The sequence below is a fragment of the Erythrolamprus reginae genome, chromosome 10 (genome assembly GCF_031021105.1).
Source record: "Erythrolamprus reginae isolate rEryReg1 chromosome 10, rEryReg1.hap1, whole genome shotgun sequence".
Classification (NCBI taxonomy): Eukaryota; Metazoa; Chordata; class Lepidosauria; order Squamata; family Dipsadidae; genus Erythrolamprus; species Erythrolamprus reginae.
The window spans coordinates 1,102,046-1,127,242 of NC_091959.1; the positions used below are offsets into that span (position 1 = coordinate 1,102,046).

A 25,197-nucleotide genomic window follows, 5' to 3' on the forward strand; every position below is an offset into this window, starting at 1 on the left:
CTTTTCTTCCTTTCAAATTTGTTCACCTATACTTTTATATCTTTTCTTCTATTCTTTTCTTTAGTTATATTACTACATATCTATTCTCTTCAATGTGTATTATGTATTGGACTAACTAACTAACTAACTAACTAACTAACTAACTAACTAACTAACTAACTAACTAACTAACTAACTAATCTTAAAAACTTCCAGTGTTGGAGCATGGAAGTTTTAAAAAAGATGGATAACCATTTGTCTGAAGTTTGCCCTGCCCTGTTTTGCTTTTCTGGCTGGGGAATTCTGGGATTTGAAGTCCACCCATTTTCAAAGTTGCCAAGGTTGCCAAACTCCAGATGACTTCTTGCACAGGATGCTATTTATTACTATTCCAATCTCCACCAAACGTAATGACAGAATAATAAGAGTTAGAAGGGACCCTGGAGGTCATCTAGTCCAACCCCCTGCTGAAGCAGGGAACCCTGCATTCTTGCTGTTTCGAAAGTGCGAATGCCAAATATTCACAATTATTCTCAAATCTGTAAGACCGCATTGATTGATCTGCATGCAAGAAAAAACAACATCTTTGATTTCCTGTTCGAAACGTCCCGCTCTTGCAGAAAAGGGTGGGAGATTCCGCCCTCACACACGACGGCGTCAGGTCGCCCTCTACGCGTGCTTTCTCTGCACCTTCTGATTGGACAGTTTGCTTTTCCGGGCGATGGCTCTATCTCGCGGATTGGTCCATTCCGGTACTTGTTGATGCCGCCGCCAAGCCCGATCGTCACGCAAGGCTGCGTTCAAGATGGCGACGGCGCCGGCGCCCGCTTGGACGGCGCTGAGCTGGTAAGGGGGCCTCTGGAAGGGGCCGGGGGAGGAGGTCGTCTCTGGGGGCCCTTGGGGTGGTGGGTAGGGAGCAGGACTGCGCCCCTGACGTGCCTTGTAGATCCCCGGAGCGCGCGAGGCCACGGGCAGGAAAGCGAGCCTCTGGGCATGGACAGAGGGCCCCTCGCTCCCCAGCTCTGCAGAGCTGCAACGGGGTGGAAACGCATCGTGGCAGGAGGGAGGGAAGGAGGGAGGGACAGCTTTTCAAAGTAAATAAGGGTTGAATAAATTTCGGGAGAGGGGGACATGAACTCCCCCCCGAAAAAAACCCCCCTTCCCTGACTTTCCTTATGGTCAGACTACAGTTCCCATTCTCCCCGTCCCCGCTAGTGTGTGGACGCAGCAAAGCCCCGCAATCAGTTATAAGTAATGTACTGTAAGGGGATGTGTAATCTATCTATCTATCTATCTATCTATCTATCTATCTATCTATCTATCTATCTATCTATCTACCATCTAGCTAGCTAGCTATCTAATCTATCATAGTAGTAGTAGTAGTAATAATAATAATAATAATAATAATTTATTAGATTTGTATGCCGCCTCTCTCCGAGGATTCGGGGCGGCTCACAACAGCAATAACAATACAATACGTAAATACAAATCTAATATTAGGAAAAACAAGTTAAAACCCATTATTACTAAAAACAATCAATGCTACACAATCAAACCCACTCAAATGCTACAAGTCAGAAGGGGGGGGGATTAGTCCCCCCATGCCTGGCGACATAAATGGGTCATAACCTATATCCATCCATCCATCATCGTCTGTCTATCATCTATCTATCTACACCAATCTATCTCATCCATCCATCATCGTCTATCTTGTCTGTCTGTCTGCCTACGTACCTACCTACCTACCTGTTCGTTTGTTTGGATTTGTATGCCGCCCAACTCCCGAGACTCTGGGCGGCTCACAACCAGAAAAATAACACATACAATGTAATATTAAAACCCCTTAGAAACAATTTAATACCAACAATTAAAAACAATTAGAACGGATATACCATCAGATCAAGCCAAATTATAAGTCAAGTGATCTAATTGTGCTGCCCTGTCTTGGCTCTTCCCCTTTCGGGGGCTGGGGGAAGTGGGAGGGTGCATTAAAGATAATTCAGTAATGTGTCTGTGTTTGTCCAGCCAGTTTATTCATTTGATTTCTATAGCCGCCCATCTCAGCAAATGACTCTGGGAGGCTCACAATTTAAAACCTCTATTACAATTAAAATCTTTAAAACAGGAAAAAGCACTGAAACAGTAAAAAATGATATTGGTTGATTAATGCGCCGCTCGTTTTTTAACACTGGCCTACTCCAAGACTTACATTGTACCTAAAAAAATAACTCTATTTATTTCTGTCATCTCTGTTTCGAAGTGGGGCAGTCAAAGAATTGGGACATTAATTGATTAGTCTGTGATTGTCAGCTGATGACTTCTACCAGTGGAAATTCCACCCTTTTCATTTTTGACCTACCAATACTCTTAAAAATTCATATAGATGTGACTGTTTTCCTTTGGGAGTTTAAATTAGATCAATAATAATAATTATTATTATTATTAATAATAATTTCTTTTTCCTTGCACTTTAGGGATGTCCCACCCCAAAACGGTCAGGATGTGTATTTCTCCCGAGACCTTTATGAGAAATATTCTCTGGCTCCAACTCTCTCCGAACTAATGTTATTAAAAAGGTAACTGCATTCCTAAAACACCTGCTCCAGATGTTTGTCCGTCTCCTCCTCTCTCCCCCCCCCAATCTTTTCTCCTTTGAATTAAGGAATGCTTTAAATAAGACCCCAGCTGTTGCTGCAGAGGGAAAGAGGCAGCAAAAAGCAACTTTGGCTTTCATTCTGCAGGGGTTTGGACATTCCTCCCCACCTTCCCAAAAGCTGCTGACCTCTCCTGGTGGGCCGTTCCCCCTTTCTCCATCAAAGGCGCTAATTTAAGCTGCTCGAGTGGCTTGACGCTTCGCGCCAGCTGAGTCAGCGTTTCCTTGGGAGAAGGGCTTAATTAAATTTGCCAGTTTGTGCCACCAGGATGGACGCGTTCCCTCATTCCGAGAGACGGCTGTGCGGTGTTATTAAGAGCAGTGGGGACGGTGCTGCCGAGACCTTTCCTGGGTGCACAACTCTACTTCTTCCTTTTCAGCTAGGTCAGCAGCTAACACTTCGCTTGATGAATCCTAAATATGCTCATGACTTAACCGTGCTTGTCCGACAGAGTTAAGCACAGAGCAAACCCATTGCGCAGGGAGGGTTGAAGCTGGTGGGACCGTTCCTAGGCTCCTCGGGTTGTGTGCAGGATGCATAGAACCACAAAGTGAATTCTTAGCAATCACAGTGGCTTTAGAAGATACACATAAACACACATTTATTTTATTTTTGGATTTATTGGATTTATATGCTGCCCCTCTCCGAAGACTCGGGGCGGCTAACCGCAATCATAAAACAGCGTACAATAATACTAAAAACGATTAAAAACCCATTAATATAAAAAACCAAACATACATACAGACATACCATGCATAAAATTGTAAAGGCCTAGGGGGAAAGGGAATCTCAATTCCCCCATGCCTGGCGGCAGAGCTGGGTTTTAAGTAGCTTATGAAAGGCAAGGAGGGTGGGGGCAATTCTAATCTCTGGGGGGAGCTGGTTCCAGAGGGCCGGGGCCGCCACAGAGAAGGCTCTTCCCCTGGGGCCCGCCAAGTGGCATTGTTTAGTTGACGGGACCCGGAGAAGACCCACTCTGTGGGACCTAATCGGTCACTGGGATTTGTGCAGCAGAAGGCGGTCCCTGAGATATTCTGGTCCGATGCCATGAAGGGCTTTATAGGTCATAACCAACACATACACGTTTGTTTGTTTGTTTGTTTGTTTGTTTGTTTTATTTTACTTACTTACTTACTTACTTACTTATTACATTTGTATGCCGCCTCTCTCCAGAGACTCGGAGCAGCTCACAACACAAAATACGGTACAAATCTAACGATAAAAACAATTTAAAACCCTTAATATAAAAACAATCATACATCTCAGACAAACCTTGCGTAAAACGTAAACAGCCCCGGGAGAATCAATTTCCCACACATATAGACATGGAGCCCCCCATCACATGTCAAGATGTGCTGAAAAGAGTTTGAGGAACGATAGGAAATGGTTTGGGCTGGTGGAACAAAATGACTTTTTAATGTTATTTGCGCCTGCTCCTAAATGTGCGTGGGGGGGGGGGGTCAGCCCTATTTCCTGCCAGCCGTTTATGCTGAAGTCAGTGTTTCTGTCTGAAGGCAGGGATATAGATTTCACCCAGGGGAGATTTCAAAAGCAAACAAAACAGAGTTAAAGGGATTATCCCTTTATATTGTATTTTCCCTTCTAAGTCAGAGGTCTTCAAACTTGGCAGCTTTAAGACTTGTGGACTTCAACTCCCAGAGTTCTCCAGCCAGCATGGAGTTGAAGTCCGCAAGTCTTAAGAGATGCCAAGTTTGAAGACCTGTTCTACGTAAACTTTTAAACACTGTCTTCAAGGTGGTGTGACTCTCATATCACACTCCGAAGACGCCTTACCTGTTTTGGCCTGAATGAAAAAGAACTGTGCACAGGTAGTCCTCAATTTATGAAAAGCTCATTGAGTGACTGTTGAAGTTACAGTGGCACTTTATGTATGTTGTCAGATTGATTTGGTGTTTTTTAATGAGTTGTTAGGGTCATGGGGTTTTAATTACTATCATTGTTCGATTTCTTTTTATTGTATTACTGTACAAGTGAGCCCCAAAATTTTGTTGATGAACAAGACATTTGTTAAACAACTTTTCTGTAATTGATGTGTCCCTTGGCTAGTAAGATTTGTGTACGGTTAGGACTGAGTAGTATTTGTTTTTTAATGATAGGGGTTTTTAGTTATAGTTTTAATTATTGGGTTTGTGGTACATTGTTTAGTGTTGCCGTGAGCCGCCCCGAGTCTTCAGAGAGGGGCGGCATACAAATTGAATATTATTATTATTATTATTATTATTATTATTATTTTCCTGGCCATAGTCGTTAAACTACTTATTGTATTTTTTAATTGTTGTAAGCCGCCCTGAGTCCTACGGGATCTTTAGCAACAGTGGAACTTGCCCATGGTTGAAGGGGGAAATCGAGGCAGCTCGCCCACAGCTGAAGGTGGCTCTCTTGTTTTCAGACCCTCGGAGGACAAAGCTGCTCCGTCACCTGCGGGGCCCGAAAAGAAGCAGCCCCCTGGCCAAGAGGCTGCAGTGAAAGCAGAGCCTTCCACGACCCCCCTCCAAGAGCCCCGGGTCCCCTACCCTTATGTCTCCAGCCTGTCTGAGAAAGAGCAGCGGAGATACTTGTTCCTTTTGTCCGAATATGTCCATGCCGACCCAAACCTCTTACCCTGGTCTCAGCGAAGGAATTACGCGCAGTATCTGGTAAGGGTGGTCTCTTTCTCTTTTTCTCTTTCTCTTTCTCTCTCTTTCTTTCTTTTTCTCTTTCTCTTTTTCTCTTTCTCTCTTTCTCTCTTTTTCTCTTTCTCTTTTTCTCTTTCTCTTTCTCTCTTTTTCTTTCTCTCTTTTTCTCTTTCTCTCTCTCTCTTTCTCTTTCTCTCTTTCTCTTTTTTCTCTCTTTCTCTTTTTCTCTTTCTCCTTTTCTCTTTTTCTCTTTCTCTCTTTCTCTTTCTCTGGACTCTTTGCTGTTTGCTTCAAGGAGGCAAACTGCTGGGAGGCAGAGGCAGATTTCTCCCCCCCCCCCCCCCGTTTTCCTCCCCAAAAGTATGTTTCGGAGTATATGTCGCTCCGAGGTATAAGACGTCTTATACCTCGGAGCGACATATACTCCGAAACATACGGTAAGATTTTAAAAGCAACTGCCGTTAACCTATGTTTCAGGAAATGAAAGAATTTGTGAGCAAAGAAGTGGCAGAATTTTTGAAATTCACCCAGAATGCTGCTCGGAGCTGTGCTAACGATTACAGCGACATCTCTGAAGAAGCCTTGCTGTACACCAAGGTAATGGTCAGCGAACCAAATAGATCAACTTCCACGCCTGTGCTTTCACGCAGGGTTCGATTTATCAACAAAGCCATTTTTGGATTCAGCCCGGTCATTCCCACTATAAAGTCCCTTAAGATTTACATCCAGGTTAAAGTTCATATCACATCCCCACACCCACAAGTGCAACCCGGAGGACCAGTCTGGTGCAGGGATTTCTGCTTCCTTCCTTTGCTCAGTTTGCCTTGGACTCTGCGTAAAGGAATGGGTGGTGGCATAAATATATATATATATATATTTTCACTGCTCACAGTCACTCATGCCCTCATCACCTCGAGGCTCGACTACTGTAATGCTCTCTACATGGGGCTACCTTTGAAAAGTGTTCGGAAACTTCAGATCGTGAAGAATGCAGCTGCGAGAGCAGTCATGGGCTTACCTAGGTATGCCCATGCTTCACCATCACTCCGCAGTCTGCATTGGTTGCCGATCAGTTTCCGGTCACAATTCAAAGTGTTGGTTATGACTATAAAGCCCTTCATGGCACCGGACCAGATTATCTCCGGGACCGCCTTATGCTGCACGAATCTCAGCGACCAGTTAGGTCCCACAGAGTGGGCCTTCTCCGGGTCCCGTCAACTAAACAATGTCGTTTAGCAGGACCCAGGGGAAGAGCCTTCTCTGTGGTGGCCCCCCCCTGGAACCAACTCCCCCCAGATATCAGAGTTGCCCCCACCCTCCTAGCCTTTCGTAAGCTCCTTAAAACCCACCTCTGTCGTTAGGCATGGGGGAATTGAGGCTCTTCCTCCCCCTAGGCTTATAAAATTTATGCATGTTATGTTAGTATGTATGATTGGTTTCTAAATTGGGGTTTTAAATTAACTTAAATATTAGATTTGTTTACATTGTATTATTATTGCTGTGAGCCGCCCTGAGTCTGCGGAGAGGGGCGGCATACAAATCTGATTAATAAATAAATAATAAGTAAATAATGACTTTGGGCCTGTCAGTCATACTAAAAGATGGCTCTGCTCCCTTTCGCAGGAATAGAGAAGCCCTCTGCTTCTAAAATAATGGTAGAGGGGTAGGGGTTCCCCCCCCCAATACATTGGTTAATTTAAAAAAAACAGAAAAGAAAAAACTTCCTGCGCAAATTTCATGGGTTTTTTTTTTGCTTTCCTTAAGGATTTTCTGAGTGCTTCTATGGGCTGCGTGAAGGATTACCCTGAATCGTATTCTCTACATGAAGTGACCAGCCTCCTCGGTGGACAGTTTAGTAGACAGCTGACCCTGAAGTTTGAAAAAAGCCTTCTTGCCTTGGTAAGCTTCCCAGAAAATCCGAAAGGTGCTCTTGAAAGGGCAAGGGGACTCTGGTTTCTCTTTGAAGACATTTCGCTTCTCATCCAAGAAGGTTCTTCAGCCCTGACTGGTGACCTCCAGGAGTCTAAAAGAATGCAAATAGAATTCTTTATAGGCCAAGTGTGATCAGACACACAAGGAATTTGTCTTTGGTGCAGATGCTCTCAGTGTACATAAAAGAAAAAGAGACATTGGTCAAGAATCATGTGGTACAACACTTAATGATTGTCATAAGCAATGAAGAAACAATCAATATTAATAAAAATCTTAGGATACAAGCAACAAGTTACAGTCATACAGTCCTAAGTGGGAGGAAATGGGTGGTGGGAATGATGAGAAAAAACTACTAGTAATAGTAGTGAAGACTTAGTAGTTTGACAGTGTTGAGGGAATTATTTTTTTTAGCAGAGTGATGGTGAAAATGGGGGAAAACTCCTCTTGTGTCTAGTTGTCTTTGTGTGCAGTGCTCTGTAGCGACGTTTTGAGGGTGGGAGTTGAAACAGTTTGTGTCCAGGATGTGAAGGGTCCGTCAATATTTTCCCCGCCCTCTTTCTGACCCGTGCAGTCTACGGGTCCTCAATGGAAGGCAGGTTGGCAGCCATTGTTTTTTCTGCAGTTCTGATTCTCCTCTGGAGTCTTGTTGGGTTGCAGAACCGAACCAGACAGTGACAGAGGTGCAAATGTCTGCAAGGAACATAAACCCTTCCTTTCCCCACCACCCAGCCAGAGCTTTTCCTAAGGAAGAATGGTTTCCATCCCTGCTTGGAGATTTGGGGTGGGGGCTGTCCCTCTATTTGACCCTCCAAGAAGAAGGCTTGCGAGGTTGCGTCTTGGTCAGCCATTTAACCAGAGGTGTTGCATTAAAAATAAATAAATAAATAAAATAATAATAATTTTTTCCCCTTCTCCCAAGGGAATGGTGCACCTTGTTAAGCGATTCTTCCCCAAGCTGCCAACATCAATTAACTTACCTGCGGATAAAGCTGAGCATGAAGAACTCTGTGGGACTCCCGAGGGCCGTGCTGCCCATCTGCACAATGTAAGCAATGCAAGCCACATTTGTGCATGAACCCTTCCCTGCAGGCGACCCCAGTGGTTGTTGTGTTTCCCTTTCACCGTAGCAGCTCCCCTTGTTACTCAGAATTCTCACTGCAGCGGGTTTTGGAGCCGTTCTTTTTTCTTTTTTTAAAAAAAAGTGAGCAGAAAGAAATACATCATGTGTGAACACACTTTGGCTCTGTGCTGTTCTGTTGGGCTCTCTGGTGGAATCCTCCCAAAAATTCACAGGTACAAATTTCAGACACACAGATGTTTGAAAATTCAAAACAATGTTCTTTATAATGAAAATTCACTTAAACCAAGCCCTCTTTTGGGATAGCCAAGAGCACTGGTCTCCAAACAAACTGGTCATTGGTACAAGTCCCTTATCAGTTCTGTGATACTTAGCTTGCAGCTGTGAGGCAATTCACAGTCCTTCTTCTTTCACAAAGTGAAACACACTTTGCCCTGGTTTAGTTTCAAAGCGGGGGAAAATCAGCACACAAAAAGTCAAAGTCAGTAAAGCAGTCACGAAACACAAGGATCAGATAATCCTCCACAATGGCCAAACCCACAGGCTGCTCTTTATAGCAGCCTCCCTAATGACCACAGCCCCACCCAACCACAGGTGGCCTCATTTCTTTGATAATAATCTCTCAGTTGTTGCTGCCTATGCATCGCTCTCCGCATGGGTGGCTGTATCATTAACTCTTGTTCCGAATCCAAGGAGGAGCTAGATAATTGATCTCCTTCTGAGCTGTCTGCCCCACTCTCCTCCTCCCTGTCACTCATGTCTTCTTGGTCAGAGGAGCCTTCATCAGCAGATTCCACCAGGGGAGGGGGGCAAAACAGGCCTGCAGCATGTGGATGTCTCCCCCACATCCACAGTCCTTGGGGCAGGAGCTGGGCCAGAGCTAACCACAACATGAGTGAAGAGAGCTGTAAGCTAGCATGAAATCGAGGTCTCTTTCTCTTCCTGATCAGGAGAAAGACTTAAAATGAGGCTTCAGACTTCACTTTTTATTATAGGCAAGGCAGAAATGACAACTTTGGACCAAGCCAACATTTGCTCTTGGTTCGTGTTGGTATGTCTCGGTTTAGCTAGACTATGAGATCTTTGACATACTCTGAGCAGAGAATTTTAACAGAGTGTGGATGTGTGGTAAAGCCAAAGAAACAAAAGACACAGACTTAGTTATGCTTAACAAGTGCTATTTACCTATACACAAAACAGAAACAATCCATAACAAGCACTAAGCCATACAATATAATAAGCACTAAGCAAACACACTCCCCCCTCAAGGCAAAGCAACAGCGAATGAGCGATAAAGCATCATTGAAGGAAGGAGTACTGGCGCCCTCTTATGGCGAACCAGTCCAAAATATTTAAAGTGACAGTACAGGAGACTACAATAGGTAGTTTACAATGGCAAACCCTAACAACCATGTACCTTGTACTAACAGTTCGTTTTAGAATGGATTACATTTTGTTTTAAATTGCCCCAACTCAGAAATGTCCTATTTTTAGCAATAATCAGAGTTTGCCATTGTTTTAGTTTAGAAGAAAAATGTCTTTTGTCATTAATATTAGATTCTGCACTTTAAAACAGCTGCTGCAAATACAATTTAGAGACAATTCCGAGAGATATTTGGGCAGCGAGTAACAAAGGTAGACATTGTTCCATGGAGAAATGATATCATTAGCAAGCTCTACAATTTAAGATGTCTTATCGCTAAGCACACAGAAACACACGTGTATAGGTCAAAGTGAGGCCTTTGTAGAAGGGCAGGATGCCTGAATCAGGCCTGAACAAAGGGGTTGTTGATTCTTAAGGGCAAGATACGTAAATAGTCATGTTTGCCTAATTTCATTGTGTGCTAAAAATACTTCTGGGGTATTAGTTAATTCTTCAAACTTAATAATGTCATTTTGTTCAATCTAATTTACAGTTTATTATCTCATCCTCTCCATTATTGTTTTTTCTTTTAAAGGACATTAGCACTGACCCAAATGCTGAAAAACTGGCTGCCAAATACTGTCCTCAGGTGGTTTTGACAGGTGAATCCTTATATGCTCTGTTGAACAATCACGGTCTGGATTATAATCAGCAGTGGGAACTTCCTGTGTCGGTGAAAACAGTTTCTCTTGCTGGTGAGCTTCGTTTTCCCCCCAAACCCTGAACTTTTAGGGTAGAATTGGACTTAATGTGGTTCTAAGGTTGCCTTAGGCCAGTTAATTTCAAAGTGAGGGTCAGCTCTATCACTAGAACTTTCCAATGGGCCAAATAGCTTGTGCATATCTTCATTCTCCTGTCCATTTCCCTGATAACTTCAGAATTATGCCTTATCAGAATTATGCAAAGTAGCTTTGCTTTAAGTCAGTGCTTCTCAAATAGTGGGGCGAGTCCCCCAGGGGGAGGGTGTGGAATGATGCTAACGGGGGGGCATGACCCCTGGGGAATGTGCTTTTTCTGCCCCAGGGAGTAGGGGGTGTTTTGCACCGAACAATAGCACACAGCACAGAGCAGGAGACACGAAGTGCAGGTGACAAACCCTTAAGAGACACCATGGAAACATATTGAACAGGGATGAAAAGAAAGGAGGAGAGAGACGGAGATAAAGAGACAAACATAAGACTCCTGAAAGCTAAGAGGAGGAAATATGATGAAGCGTATGTAGCGCTGGGCGTCACCGTAACTACGGTGGGAGACGAGGAAAGACCAGTATGTTGACTGGGTCTTAAAATGTCGGCAACGGACAAAATGAAGCCAAATAAATTAAGGCGCACTTAAAACACATTTACACCCCAATCACACTGATAAGCTGTTTGAGTTTTTTCAGCAAAAGCTTACAAAATATTGCAAACAATTTTCTTGGTAGAGCTGGGGGCCTGTGAAATTTATTTGTTTATTTATTATTTATTAATCAGATTTGTATGCCGCCCCTCTCCGTAGACTCGGGATGGCTAACAACAATAATAATACAATGTAAACAAATCTAATATTTAAGTTAATTAAAAAAAAACCCAATTTAAGAAACCAGTCATACATACAGACATACCATGCATAAATTTTATAAGCCTAGGGAGAAGGGAAAGTATCAATTCCCCCATGCCTGACGACAGAGGTGGGTTTTAAGGAGCTTACGAAAGGCAAGGAGGGTGGGGGCAACTCTGACATCTGGGGGGAGTTGGTTCCAAAGGGTCGGGGCCGCCACAGAGAAGGCTCTCCCCCTGGGTCCTGCCAAACAACATTGTTTAGTTGACGGGACCGGGAGAAGGCCCACTCTGGGACCTGACCTGTCGCTGGGATTCGTGCAGCAGAAGCGGTCCCGGAGATAATCTGGTCCGGTGCCATGAAGGGCTTTATAGGTCATAACCAACACTTTGAATTGTGACCAGAAACCGATCGGCAACCAATGCAGACTGCGGAGTGTTGGTGTAAATGTTTATAACTGAAGAGAAAATGATTGAGAAGCCCTGCTTGAAGTGTTGCATTTGCCTGGAAACAAAATCAAACAAACGTGGTCCCTTTTTATACAACACGACTGTTGATCTTGTGGTAGCAAAGCAGAGGAAATGGACTAGGAAGAACAAACAGTCGGTGGCTTCACAGTTTCTTTTTGATGTTGAACATTCACTGTGTCTGGAGAGTGCAGTTTGTTTATTCTGTTCCATGACCTATAACTTATTTTACACCGAAAGACTCCACGTGGCGATTAAAGCAACCTCCATAATTGCCTCTTGATCCCTCTCCAACTAATAATCATTTAAAAAAAATAGTTTTGGGGAGGCGAATCCGGTTTTTATTATCTGGGAAATTTTACTTCTTGTACTCCCATATTTAGATTAAAGATGATTATGTACAACACTATATGCCTGCTCTTTTTAATCTTTGTATTGTAATAAAAATTTATTTTTTTATATATATATATATATATATATATATATAAAGATGATTATCCTTTGCTAATGAAGAAAACAAATGAAAATCCACTTTTTATTGGATTGTACATGTTGTGTTTATTATTGTTGTTAGCCGCCTCGAGTCTGCGGAGAGGGGTGGCATACAAATGCAATAAATTATTATTATTATTATTATTATTATTATTATTATTATTATTATTATTATTATTTTTCCCAAAGGCCTGAAACCAGTCAAAGTGGCCTTCATCGATCCACCTCTGCTGAAGAAGGAGATGACAGTGAGGGAAAAAAACCAGATTTTTCATGAATTCCTGGCAGATTTTCACACAACCAAGCAGTCCAGTATTGTCGCCCGGGCTGTGATCCTGGACAAGCCATCAGATGTGCTGGTGAGTTGCGGTCTTGTTTTGTTTGAAGTACTAAAAGGAAGGTTGCCTAAATGTCATAGGATGTCAGGGCTGGGGCTGGACATGACCATGCCAGAGTCAGACCCCTGCTCAGTATCACATTCTGTGTCAATGACCAGACGGTCTCCCTCCGGCTTGCATTTAAGAAAAAGAAGAATATTGACAGTTAAGCCTTCAAGACTTGTGTTGTTGTGCAAATGATACAACGTGTGTCTCCAGATTGAATAGAATAGAATAGAATTCTTTATTGGCCAAGTGTGATTGGACACACAAGGAATTTGTCTTTGGTGCAGAGGATCTCAGTGGACATAAAAGAAAAGAGACATTTGTCAAGAATCAGGAGGTACAACATTTAATGATTGTCATAGGGTACAAATAAGGAATCTGGAAACAATCCATATTAATAAAAATAAGGATACAAGCAACAAGTTACAGTCACAGTAATAGTAGTGCAGACTTAGTAAATAGTTTGACAATGTTGAGGGTATTATTTGTTTAGCAGAGTGAGGGCGTTCAGGGGAAAAAACTGTTCTTGTGTCTAGTGGTCTTGGTGTGCAGTGCTCTGTAGCAACGTTTTGAGGGTAGGAGTTGAAACAGTTGATGTCCAGGATGCGAGGGGTCAGTCAATACTTTCACAGCCCTCTTTTTGACTCATTGTGCAGTCTACAGGTCCTCCATGGAAGGCAGGTGGGCAGCCATTGTTTCTTCTGCAGTTCTGATTCTCCTCTGAAGTCTGTGTCGGTCCTGTTGGGTTGCAGAACCGAACCAGACAGTGATGGAGGTGCAGATGATTCCTCTGTAGAACTGCATCAAACTGAACCCCCATTTTGTCTCTTTCTCTTCCAGTGGGGAGCAGAGCTTAAAACTGCCCATGGCCGACCCGTGCAGGAATCTCTTTCTGGAGATCTGGACTTCAATATGGACTTCACCGAGCTGGAGAGTTTTGCCTCCTTGGCCACAAAGCCTCCGCGCTCTTCTTCTCCTCCAGCGGAGATCTCTGCCCCGAAGCCGCCCGGATGGTCTGAGGCCTTCTCGGAGCCCCTGAAAACGGAGAAGGGGCAGGGAGGGAGGGGGAGTAAAGCCAAGGAAAACCAGGAAGCCGTCTCCAGCAGCGGGAGGACGTCGCCCTCGGGGAAGAAGACCCTCCCGGATTTGGATAGTGAGGGAAACCCGTCGAGTGAAGCTTCCGAGCCGATGGAGGCGATGGACCCGGGTGGCGGAAGCCTGGCATTGCCTTGCCAAGGGAAAAATCTGGGCCTTAGCAGCATCCTGGGGGCTTTTTCCGGTAAAAATTGTAACATCGGTGAAGTGGCTGCCGAAGAGGTCGGATCCCCTGCTCTGTCCTGCAGCAGCGACACAGATGGAGACTGTCTGGTCATCGACATAGAATGTGATACTGAGCAGGGGTCTGACCCTGGCGTGGTCACGTCCAGCCCCAGCCCTGACCCACCGGCTCCTCCTTCCCCCGCCCCTGGACCGGCCCTCTTGGAAAAACCAGCCGAGGCTTCGGAGACGCACGCAAAGGCTTCTCCCGGGAGGCTTCGCCCACGGTTATCCCAGAAGATCGACCCCCTGGGGCAGATTTTGAAAATGCAGACGAGGCTCCTGAAGCCCCCTCCCCCAAATTGTCCGGGGCAGCTGCCGGTAACCAGTGAAAGGAGTGTGAATCCTACCCAGGGCCAGCCAGGTGCCCATTCTCTCCCTTTGGCCTCTTCAGTTGTGGAGCCAGGACAACATACTGTAACCAACACAAGCCCTTCCTCCAGGTTCATCTGGGCAACCTGTTACCAGGGACCTCAGAAAGGTAGGTGATGGGATGGCTAGGTGGTAGCTGTAAACCTGTGTCCCTCAAAGGTTCACCTGCTTTAAGATGTTCTGTCGAGCTCTCTGGTAGAATCCTCCCAAAAATTCACAGGTACAAATTTCAGACACACAGATGTTTGAAAATCCAAAACAATGTTCTTTATAATGAAAATTTACTTAAACCAAGCCCTCTTTTGGTATAGCCAAGAGCACTCGTCTCCAAACAAACTGGTAATTTGTACAAGTCCCTTATCAGTTCTGTGATACTTAGCTTGCAGCTGTGAGGCAATTCACAGTCCTTCTTCTTTCACAAAGTGAAACACACTTTGCTCTGGTTTAGTTTCAAAGCGGGGAAAAAGCAACACACCAAGGTCGAAGTCAGCAAAGCAGTCACGAAACACAACAATCAGATAATCCTCCACAATGGCCAAACCCACAGGCTGCTATTTATAGCAGCCTCACTAATGACCACAGCCCTACCCAACCACAGGTGGCCTCATTTTCTTTGATAATAATCTCTCAGTTGTTGCTGCCTATGCATCGCTCTCCGCATGTGTGGCTGTATCATTAACTCTTGTTCTGAATCCAAGGAGGAGCTAGAGAATTGATCTCCTTCTGAGCTGTCTGCCCCACTCTCCTCCTCCCTGTCACTCATGTCTTCTTGGTCAGAGGAGCCTTCATCAGCAGATTCCACCGGGGGGGGGGGGGGGGCAAAACAGGCCTGCAGCATGTGGATGTCTCCCCCACATCCACAGTCCTTGGGGCAGGAGCTGGGCCAGAGCTAACCACAACATTACTCCAACCCTCTGTGAGCTACTGGTGGGTCTCTGGGTGCAATTCAAGGTGTTGGTTATTACCTTTAAAGCCCCACATGGCTTAGGGCCAGACTACACATGGGACCTCCTGCTACCTCGTACGTCCCTGTGAACAATAAGAACCCACAGCGTTGGCCTTCTCCAGCTCCCGTCTACCAAACAATGCCAGTTGGCTTTGGAACCAACTGCCACCGGAGACTCATACTGCCCCACCCTGCCGGCCTTCCGGGAAGCCGTCTTTTTCGGTAGGCTTGGGGCCATTAAGTTGTAATAATAATAATAATAATTTATTAGATTTGTATGCCGCCCCTCTCCGAAGACTCAGGGCGGCTCACAACAATAATAAAAAACAATATTACAATGGAACAAATCTAATATTAAAAAGAAAAAAACATAAAACCCCATCATTTAAAACCATACAACACACACATACCAAACATAAAATATAAAAGCCTGGGGGAGGTGTCTCAGTTTCCCCATGCCTGGCGATATCGGTGGGTCTTGAGTAATTTGCGAAAGACAAGGAGAGTGGGGGCCATTCTAATCTCCGGGGAGAGTTGATTCCAGAGGGCTGAGGCCGCCACAGAGAAGGCTCTTCCCTTGGGGCCCACCAAACGACCTGTAACCCTGATACAGCCATGAATGGTGAGTATGTATGTTGAGAGTATGTATGTTCTGTAGAGGTATTAATGTATTTTTATAGTGTTTTTACTTTTGTTTGTGATCGTAGTTATACTATATTTATATTATTTTTATTACTGTAAGTCCCCCAGAGTCCATTTGGAATTGGGTGGCATATAAATACTCCTAATAAATAAATAAATTAAACTTTAAGGTGGGTGGACTTACAATTCCCCAACTAAGCTGCGTGAGAAATTCTGGAAGTTGTAGTCCGCCCGTCTTAACGTTGCCCCACTGCTGCAAACATTTCTGGTACCCATGTGACTTTCACACTAGGGGGAAAATATTTCTCCAGTGGGTGAAGCATCTTCTGTGCACCAAAGCCAGCGTGACCACCGTGCCCCCTCCCCTTCCCCTGTCTCTCCTGAAAGGGATACTGTGGGATGCAGTTGAAGAGGCAGACGACTACCAGCCTCCCCAGCACGGCAACCTGGTCTACAAGTTGTACAGCTTGGGGGACATGCTGCTGTTGGTGCGCAGCTCCATCCAGAAAGTCGAGCTGAGGCCCCATCAGAAGAAGGCCAAATTCCGGAGGGTAGGTTCTCGGCTGGGAGTGTTAGTACACGGTACATAACCTTGAGTTTCCTATCAATCAATAAAGGATAATTCTCCAAACGGCCGTTGCTTTCATCCGTGTCGCTCTCGGAGAAGGCGAGTGCTAAAGCCACTTGGGTGAGGTTGAGTTTCGTTTCCCCCCTCGGTCGGCAGACTCGAAATACTTCGAAGTGGAAAAGCCTTTGTTTGTTTTCCAGCACTTTCCTGTTTACGTGATGCCGAAGTTAGAGTACCAGGCCTTCTACGGCGTGGAAATCTTGACCGAAGGCGAAGTCTGTCGGCTGTGGACGGAAGGCTTGTTACACTCCAATACGTCGTTCACGGTGGGTGAGTGGATTTTTCAAAGTTGGTTTTTGTTGTTGTTGTTGACATCTTTGCCAAACAAAATACGACGGCCTTCCTGCCAGGGGATGATTTATACAACCGACAGGTAAATCCTTGGCTTACAGCCACAAGTGACCCCCACATCCCTGATGCCAAGTGAGGCATACAGTCAAGTGAAATTGGCTCCATTTCATGACATTGGTTGCCCCAGTCATTCAATGTAATCGGTGGCAAGTTGTTAAACGAGTAACAGGGCTGTTAAGAGGACCTGGCTTCTCTTTGCTTGATCAAAAAGTCATTTTTTTCAGTGTTTCTAACACTCAACTTTAACACTAACCAGGTTTGATTGGATAAATTAGGTCCCACAGAGTTGGCCTTCTCCGGGTCCCGTCGACTAAACAATGTCGTTTGGCGGGTCCCAGGGGAAGAACCTTCTCTGTGGCGGCCCCAGCCCTCTGGAACCAGCTCCCCTCCTGAGATTAGAACTGCCCCCACCCTCCTTGCCTTCCGCAAACTCCTTAAAACCCACCTCTGCCGTCAGGCACGGGGGAATTGAAATATCTTCCCTAGGCCTATACTGTTTATGTATGGTATGTTGTGTGCATGGTTTTTAAATTATGGGTTTTTAGCTTTCTGATTATTGAATTTGTATTATATATTGTTTTTTGTTACTGTTGTGAGCCGCCCCGAGTCTGCGGAGAGGGGCGGCATACAAATTTAATAAATAAATAAATAAACCACAATATATACAAGAAGTGTAGAGGTTAGGGCGATACGGTAAACATGGATTTACAGAGAGCCCCTAACCAGAGTTCCTCTTTCCACATTTAAATATTTTCTTCCAGCAAATGCAGTAGAAATCATGGGCTTTTAAAAAAAACAACACACCAGTGTTTACCTTGAGTTGTATGATAGTGTCCTCTCACCCTAATTCGGAGCTCAGCCTCTGCATTAAGCCTGTATGACTGTAACTTGTTGCTTATATCCTAAGATTTTTATTAATTTTGCTTCTTCATTGCTTATTTGACCCCTATGACAATCATTAAGTCATGATTCTTGACAAATGTCTCTTTTTCTTTTATGTACGCTGAGAGCATCTGCACCAAGACAAATCCCTTGTGTGTCCAATCACACTTGGCCAATAAAATTCTATTCTATTCTATTCTATTCTATTCTATGAAGCCTTTGTTCCACGTATTCTGATGGTGTCGCCATTTCCTTTTGTCCTAAGCTACGGTGTCTCCTGCTGTTGACGTTTCTCCATTCCCCCTTGGGAAATCTCTCCCCGCTGCAGGCCACATCGATGCCCTGACCTCACAACTCTTCCTGCTTGAGCGGCTGACGGGGAAGACCTTGAGAAGACGGTTTGGCACATTTAAGTACGTAAGACGGGCGGCCACTCAGAGCTACAAGTAAACAAAGAAACTCTCCATAACAAAAACATGGATTTACAGGGAGCCCCTAACCAGAGACCCTCTTCCCACATTTAAATACAGGGTTCCCTCGATTTCCGTGGGGGATGCGTTCCGAGACCGCCCACGAAAGTCGAATTTCTGCAAAGTAGAGATGCGGAAGTAAATACACCATTGTTGGCTATCACAAGCCTTCCCTTAACACTTTAACCCCCTAAATTACCATTTCCCATTCCCTTAACAACCATTTACTCACCATTATTACTGGTACTCACCATTGAATAAGACACTTAGTGATCCTGATATTTATAAACATAAATATTTATTAACAATAATTCTAATTATTTTGTTATTTAGTTGCAAAAATTATTAGTTTGCCGATGTTGTATGACATCATCGGGCGGGGAAAACCGTGGTATAGAAAAAAAACCCGCGAAGTATTTTTTAATTAATATTTTTTTGAAAAACCGTGGTATAGGCTATTTGCGAAGTTCGAACCCGTGAAAATCGAGGGAACGCTGTATTTTCTTCCAGCAAATGCAGTAGAAAAACCAGTGTTTCCCTTGAGTTGTATGAGACCCTCCTCTCTTTTGGTCTACGAACACTCAACTCTGCTAATTTTTGTTTTCTGTCCCCTCAGGTAAGTCTGACACTTGGGGGGTTAAAAAGGTGCATCTTATACTCCGAAAAAAATATGGCAGGTATAAATGTCATCCCTAAGTGAGCTACTTAAATTTGGATTTCAGGTGGTAGTCCTGAACTTATCACATGTCCACGACCAGTTTTACAACTTTTTTGCAATAGTTGTTAAGGGAACACATTGATCCTGAACCAAGTGGGGAGGGGCGAGGTCAACTGTCAGAACTTCATACCTGGGTTGTAAGTAGTATCTTTATTTGGTTCTGTTGTAAACTGGAACAGTCGCTAAGTGACTGGTGGTAAGTTTAATTTAATTTAATTCATTAAATTTATAAGGCGCCCAACTCCTTACACTGGGCATAAGTCAAGGACGAGCTGTTTTCCTGCTATCCTGAGTTGATTTTATTTATTTATTCATTCATTCATTCATTCAATTTTTATGCCGCCCTTCTCCTTAGACTCAGGGCAGCTTACAACATGTTAGCAATAGCACTTTTTAACAGAGCCACCAGCCTATTGCCCCCACAATCTGGGTCCTCATTTTACGCACCCCAGAAGGAGGGAAGGCTGAGTCAACCTTGAGACAGTGATGAGATTTGAACCGCTGACCTACAGACCTATAGTCAGCTTCAGTGGCCTGCAGTACAGCACTCTACCTGCTGCGACACCCCGGATCCTTTAATTAATTAATTAATTAATTAGAGGGGGGGTGTTGTCTTTTATTGTACAGTAGAGATGCTCCGATCCTACTCAGCCACAGGAGCCTCCGCAAAGCTTTCGTTTCCTGATGGCTTTGCGGAATGACAGCTGACGAAGTCCAGGGATTTGTCCGACTCTTTTGAGTCATGAGGTTTAGGAACTTCGTGCCCCCAGAAGTGACTGACAGTAGAGGATGTTGCACTTCCTGTCAAAGGCCAGGCTTCGTGGCTTAGCCACACACGGTGCAGCTGCTCGGAATGGGTTCAAAATTAACTTAAACAGCTGATCGAGCAATGATCTCTCCCAGAAAGTGAGCTGTGCCTTCACAATCCGTACATCTCTCAGATTTATGCACCCCTCTTTATCTCTTGAGTGATGTTTGCATTGATTTCCCCCCTGATTGTTTTGTGAATGTTTTTCTTCTTTCCACAGTCCGAATAATTCATTGCACATTCTCCAGAACATCTTGAAGAAAGTGGCTGGGTGCGTACTTGCCTTTATTTGTTTATTTTTTTATTTGCCTGCCTGCCTGCCTGCCTGCCTGCCTGCCTGCCTGCCTGCCTGCCTGCCTGCCTGCCTGCCTGCCTGCCTGCCTGCCTATCTATCTATCTATCTATCTATCTATCTATCTATCTATCTATCTATCTATCTATCTATCTATCTATCATCTATCTATCATCTGTCTATCTATCTATCTATCTATCTATCATCTATCTATCATCTATCTATCTATCATCTGTCTATCTATCTATCTATCTATCTATCTATCTATCTATCTATCTATCTATCTATCTATCTCCCTGTAGACTCGGGGCGGCTAACAACAGCAATAAAAAACAGCATGTAAATCCAATACTAAAACAGCTAAAAACCCTTATTGTAAAAACCAAACATCCATACAAACAAACATACCATGCATAAAATTGTAAAGGCCCAGGGGGAAAGAATATCTCAGTTCCCCCATTCCTGACAGCGGAGGTGGGTTTTAAGGAGCTTACGAAAGGCGAGGAGGGTGGGGGCAATTCTAATCTCCGGGGGGAGTTGGTTCCAGGGGGCCCGGGCTACCACAGAGAAGGCTCTTCCCCTGGGCCCCCCCAAACGACATTGTTTTGTTGACGGGACCCGGAGAAGACCCACTTTCTCCGTCCCTTCTCTTTCTGAACGTTGTGTGCGTTGTGTGAGGCCCAGAGCTCCCGAATCTGCTGGGAACCTCGTAGCAAACAGTTGGAATTTGGGAGGAGGAGGAGGAGGAAGGGTGGGGATCTGAATCTATTCAAGGCACACATTCAAACCCGCATGTCGATGACAAGGCGCAAAGGGAGCCAGAGGGAGCAGCCTGATTGATTGATTGGTTTTTATTTCCAGTTTTGATTTGCATAGCCGTCCGAGTTTGGGCTGCTTGCAATTCAAAATATACATTACAATTAATGTTAATTGTTAAATTAAAACAATAAAAATAGTAAAAAGCATTAAAATGTTAAAACTAAAAAAATTAAAGCATCAAATTCAAAGTGGGTATCAAACAAGCTCCCTGGACCTCTAGGTGGGGGGCCTTGGTGCATGCAATACCCTAGGAACACAGCCAGGTCTTTGGAGCTTTACGGGAGGAGAACAGGGGCCGCTGCAGAAAAGGCTCTGCAGATTTGGGGGCTGGTTTGTAACGGCTGTTGCGTTGTCAGCTTGCAGGAGGGCTCCTTCCTCTTGACTCACCAGGCGGGAAACCCCTCGGTCTCCATCTACAAGAGCACGGAAGGAATTGCCACTCGGGCCACGTACAACCTGCACACCACGCACGCCGACCTGCCCCAGGCCCCAGCTGCCCCCTCTGTGCCCTGGGTGCCGCTCGACCCCAACATCCCCCTGCCGCATCACTTCGCCCAGGGCCGCGTCCCCTGCACTTTCCCACCGCTGTCGGACGAGGGCGCCAGGACCACCAAGGTGAGGAGGGGGCCTTGGGAAGAACGTATTTAGGGTTTGGCCACCCCAGGGGAGAGCAGGACACCCCCCCCCCCCCTTATTACTACAAAACCTTTCTGGCGATGTCGGGTTTCAAAAGTGGGCTCCAGATAGGGTTGGCTGGCAGGGCCACGTGGGAGGGCCTTCTCGGTGGTGGCTCCAGCTCTGTGGAACCAACTTCCCCCCGAGATCTGCACGATCCCCACTTTCCTGGTTTTTCCAGGGCTTTTCCAGCAAGCCTGGAGCTGGTGAATGGCTCCCTCATCCCGGCCGTACGGATGAATGTTTTTAGCTGCGTTATTGTTTTTAATTGTTCTTTTTATATTGTTGAATGGATGTGTGTTTGTGAAGTAAGGGTTTTATAACTGTTTTTATAGTTTTATACTGCTGTTTTTATTGTTTATATTGCCCTTAGCCAGTATGGAGAAATAAATGAGGGAATGAATGAATGAATGAGATCCCAGAAGACATTTGAATAGTTTTTTCCCACGAATAGAAACGAGGGAGGAATCGTAGAGCAGCCTTGGAAACTTTTAAGACTTGTAGACTTCAACTCCCAGAATTCCCATTGGCTGGCATAGGCATTCTGGGAGCTGAGGTCCACAAGTCTTAGAGTTGCCAATACCATTTAGACTTATATACCACTTCATAGAACTTTTGCAGCCCTCTCTAAGCGGTTTACAGAGAGCCTCTTGCCCCCAACAATCTGAGTCCTCATTTGACCCACCTGGGAAGGATGGAAGGCTGAGTTGACCTTGAGCCTATTGCGATTCGATCTGCCAAACAGCTGGCAGCCGGTGATCAGCAGAAAGGGCTTGCTGTACTGCACTCTAACCACTGCACCACCGAAGCCCCAAGGTTGGAGACCCCTGTCCCCCAGGTTAGAATAGAATAGAATAGAATTACATAGAAGATTGACGGCAGAAAAGACCTCATGGTCCACCTAGTCTGCCCCTATACTATTAGTATACTATTATACACTTATACTATTAGTAACAGAATTAATAATAATAATAATAATTTATTGGATTTGTATGCTGCCCCTCTCCGTAGGCTTGGGGCGGCTAACAACAATAATAAACACAACATGTACAATCCAATAATAAAAAACAACTAAAAACCCCTATTATAAAACCAAACATACACACAAACATACCATGCATAACTTGTAATGGCCTAGGGGGAAGAGCTATCTCAACTCCCCCATGCCTGGCGGTATAAATGAGTCTTGAGTAATTTACGAAAGACAGGGAGGGTGGGGGCAGTTCTAATCTCCGGGGGGAGTTGGTTCCAGAGGGCCGGGGCTGCCACAGAGAAGGCTCTTCCCCTGGGGCCCGCTGGGATTTGTGCAGTAGCAGGCGGTTCTGGAGGTAATGTGGTCTATGCCATTACAGAGAATAGAATTACATAGAATAGAATAGAATTACAGACCCTGGAGGGTTCCAGACAAACAGTTATCCAATCTCTTCTTAAAAACTTCCAGTGTTGGAGCACTCACAACTCCTGGAGGCAAGCTGTTCCACAGGCTCAGAAGAGGGGGAAGCCTAGCGATACCGAAGCCCCCCACTGCCCTGTGTGGCTCCTTCACCACCACATACGCTTAGAGCGGCTGTATTTTCTTGGACAAAATAGAAGCAGAAGCCTGGAAAAGAGACACGTCTGAAAGAGGCTCTTTATATATAAAAAATATTATTTTGCCTTTGCAAAAGAAAGTCCAGATACAAAGAAAATGATTATCTAACCCGAGACGGCTGCTTTTTCTGAAGTGCAGGGTGGTCCGTTATAATAACGGGTGTGTTGTCACTGTATACATAATTAACTTACTCCAGCGTTGATGGGAGCAGAGCAGCAAAAAGGGGAGAGAGGGGGGGTCTTGGGGGGGGGGGGGCTGACATTTTTATCCAGTCCTGGCAGAAACTGAAGCGCCTGAGCGTTGACTCATTTTCAAGCCGTTTCCTCTTTTCCTCCCTTTCTGCCTCTCAGATGAGCCGGAAAGGCAAAGTTTTCCCTGGCACACCCGGCCACCGAGGACCGACCCCCAGGGACCCTTCCCTGCAGGCTGAGCCCCCGAGGAAGAAGCGTGGGGCTGTGCAGGGCAAGGGCTCCAGGCCGGAGAACCGAGGCCCAAACCGGAAATTCTGGAAGAAGAAGCACGCCAACCAAGTCAAACCATTGACTTGACCGAGAGCAGGAAGGACAGTCGCTCTCTCTCGGCAAAAGAGATTCTCCCCCGGTGAACGAAGAAGGCAGCGGACAGTCCCACCTGACCGGGCAGGGCTGCCACAAAATCTTTCCACGTCTCCGGGGAGCATCGGAGGAGTTTCTCCCTGCAAGTCTGCACAATCACAACCGCTTGTATCTCCGTTCCCAGTAACACTACTGGGTGAAAGCCAAGCCTTTGCGGTGGCTTTTCGTTAAAACGGGCAGTTGCATTGAAAGAGTCCTGCTCTCTTTTGGGCAGCTGGGTCGGAGGTGGTAGAGAACCAGTCATAGTTTGAATTTCCCCCGCTCTCTTCTGCACAAACACAAAACTGCTTTGAAGTTTAAATTTTTTTCAGAGGTCTCTCATTTGATAAGGGTCTCCCAACTCTCACCAGCCCTTAGTCCTCGGGCACATGGCGCCATCCAAAGCACAAATGCACTTAGATGTCCTAAGGGCTTAAAACACGGGGGCCCATCGTTAGCAACTTTAAGACCTGTGGACCTCAATTGAAGAAATCTGTAAAAACACAAATGAATAAATGTATTTATTTCTCTTTCCAGAGGGTCAGAGTGAGTCCTGGGCTTCCTTTGAGTGAGGGTCTTGATCTTTTCAAAATACAGTTAAAATACAAAATACAGAGTTCCCTCGATTTTCGCGGGGGATGCGTTCCGAGACCGTCCGCGAAAGTCGAATTTCCGCGAAGTAGAGATGCGGAAGTAAATACACTATTTTTGGCTATGAACAGTATCACCAGCCTTCCCTTAACACTTTAAACCTCTAAATTACCATTTCCCATTCCCTTAGCAACCATTTAGATTATTACTCACCATGTTTCTTTATTAAAGTTTATTTTTTAAAAAAATTATTAAAATGCAGACAAAAGTTTTGCGATGACATATGACGTCATCGGGCGGGGAAAACCGTGGTATAGGGGGGAAAAACGCAAAGTATTTTTTAATTAATATTTTTGAAAAACTGGTATAGACTTTCCGCGAAGTTCGAACCCGTGAAAATCGAGGGAACACTGTACAGTCAAAATTCCCTAGTTGCTGATTTCTAATTTTCTTTTTGTGTGTTGTGTGTGTGTGTGTGTCTGTCTGTCTGTGTCGCGTGGATTTGAATTTTGCTTGGGCTTGTTGCCCAGCTTGTACACACGTTATCACTTGGCGCTGTTTTGTATGCCAAACTAATTGAACATTGGAGCCTGTGGTTGCGTGGCCACGGTTGTGTAGTGCTCCCACCCCTGGCGACACCAGGATGAAGTGGGCAGGGCAGGCTCAATGTCACGGCCCAGAAAAATCTTCTGCCAAAGCCCCACCATGGTTTTTTTGCAAAGTTCCACCCTCCCGTCTCACATTCCAGGCTTGTTGTTGTGGGTGTTTCCGCACTGATATTTATTCATACTTTTTTTTAAAGGCATGGTTTCTTTCTTACGGCCCCAGCCTAAGTGCAGCGCTTTCTCTAAGAACGTGGTTTCCGTTTGGTGGTTTCGGCCTCGCCACGTCCACACGTAACTGCACTCCGAGAAGAGGG

General features: G+C 45.1%; 1 protein-coding gene across 9 annotated transcripts; it reads left to right on the forward strand.

Annotated features, from left to right (window-relative positions):
- The first annotated feature begins 755 nt into the window (after positions 1-755).
- On the forward strand, positions 756-24,526 carry ICE2 (interactor of little elongation complex ELL subunit 2). 9 transcript variants are annotated; one of them, XR_011560009.1, is made up of 16 exons: positions 758-825; positions 2,454-2,555; positions 5,044-5,290; positions 5,747-5,866; positions 7,034-7,168; positions 8,121-8,246; positions 10,238-10,397; positions 12,390-12,559; positions 13,424-14,381; positions 16,248-16,411; positions 16,629-16,758; positions 18,050-18,134; positions 19,938-19,988; positions 21,185-21,443; positions 23,445-23,824; positions 24,303-24,526. XR_011560009.1 is itself a non-coding variant. In XM_070763042.1 (15 exons), exons 1-15 carry the CDS (start codon positions 785-787, stop codon positions 23,640-23,642), a joined length of 2,946 nt encoding a protein of 981 aa, XP_070619143.1. In that variant the 5' UTR covers positions 756-784; the 3' UTR covers positions 23,643-24,231. The 9 variants fall into 9 exon arrangements, 6 of the variants coding, with proteins under 6 accessions (XP_070619143.1, XP_070619141.1, XP_070619144.1 ...); XR_011560011.1 differs by having other exon boundaries at positions 16,629-16,754; XM_070763042.1 differs by lacking the exon at positions 24,303-24,526 and having other exon boundaries at positions 756-825; positions 23,445-24,231.
- The last annotated feature ends 671 nt before the right edge of the window (positions 24,527-25,197 follow it).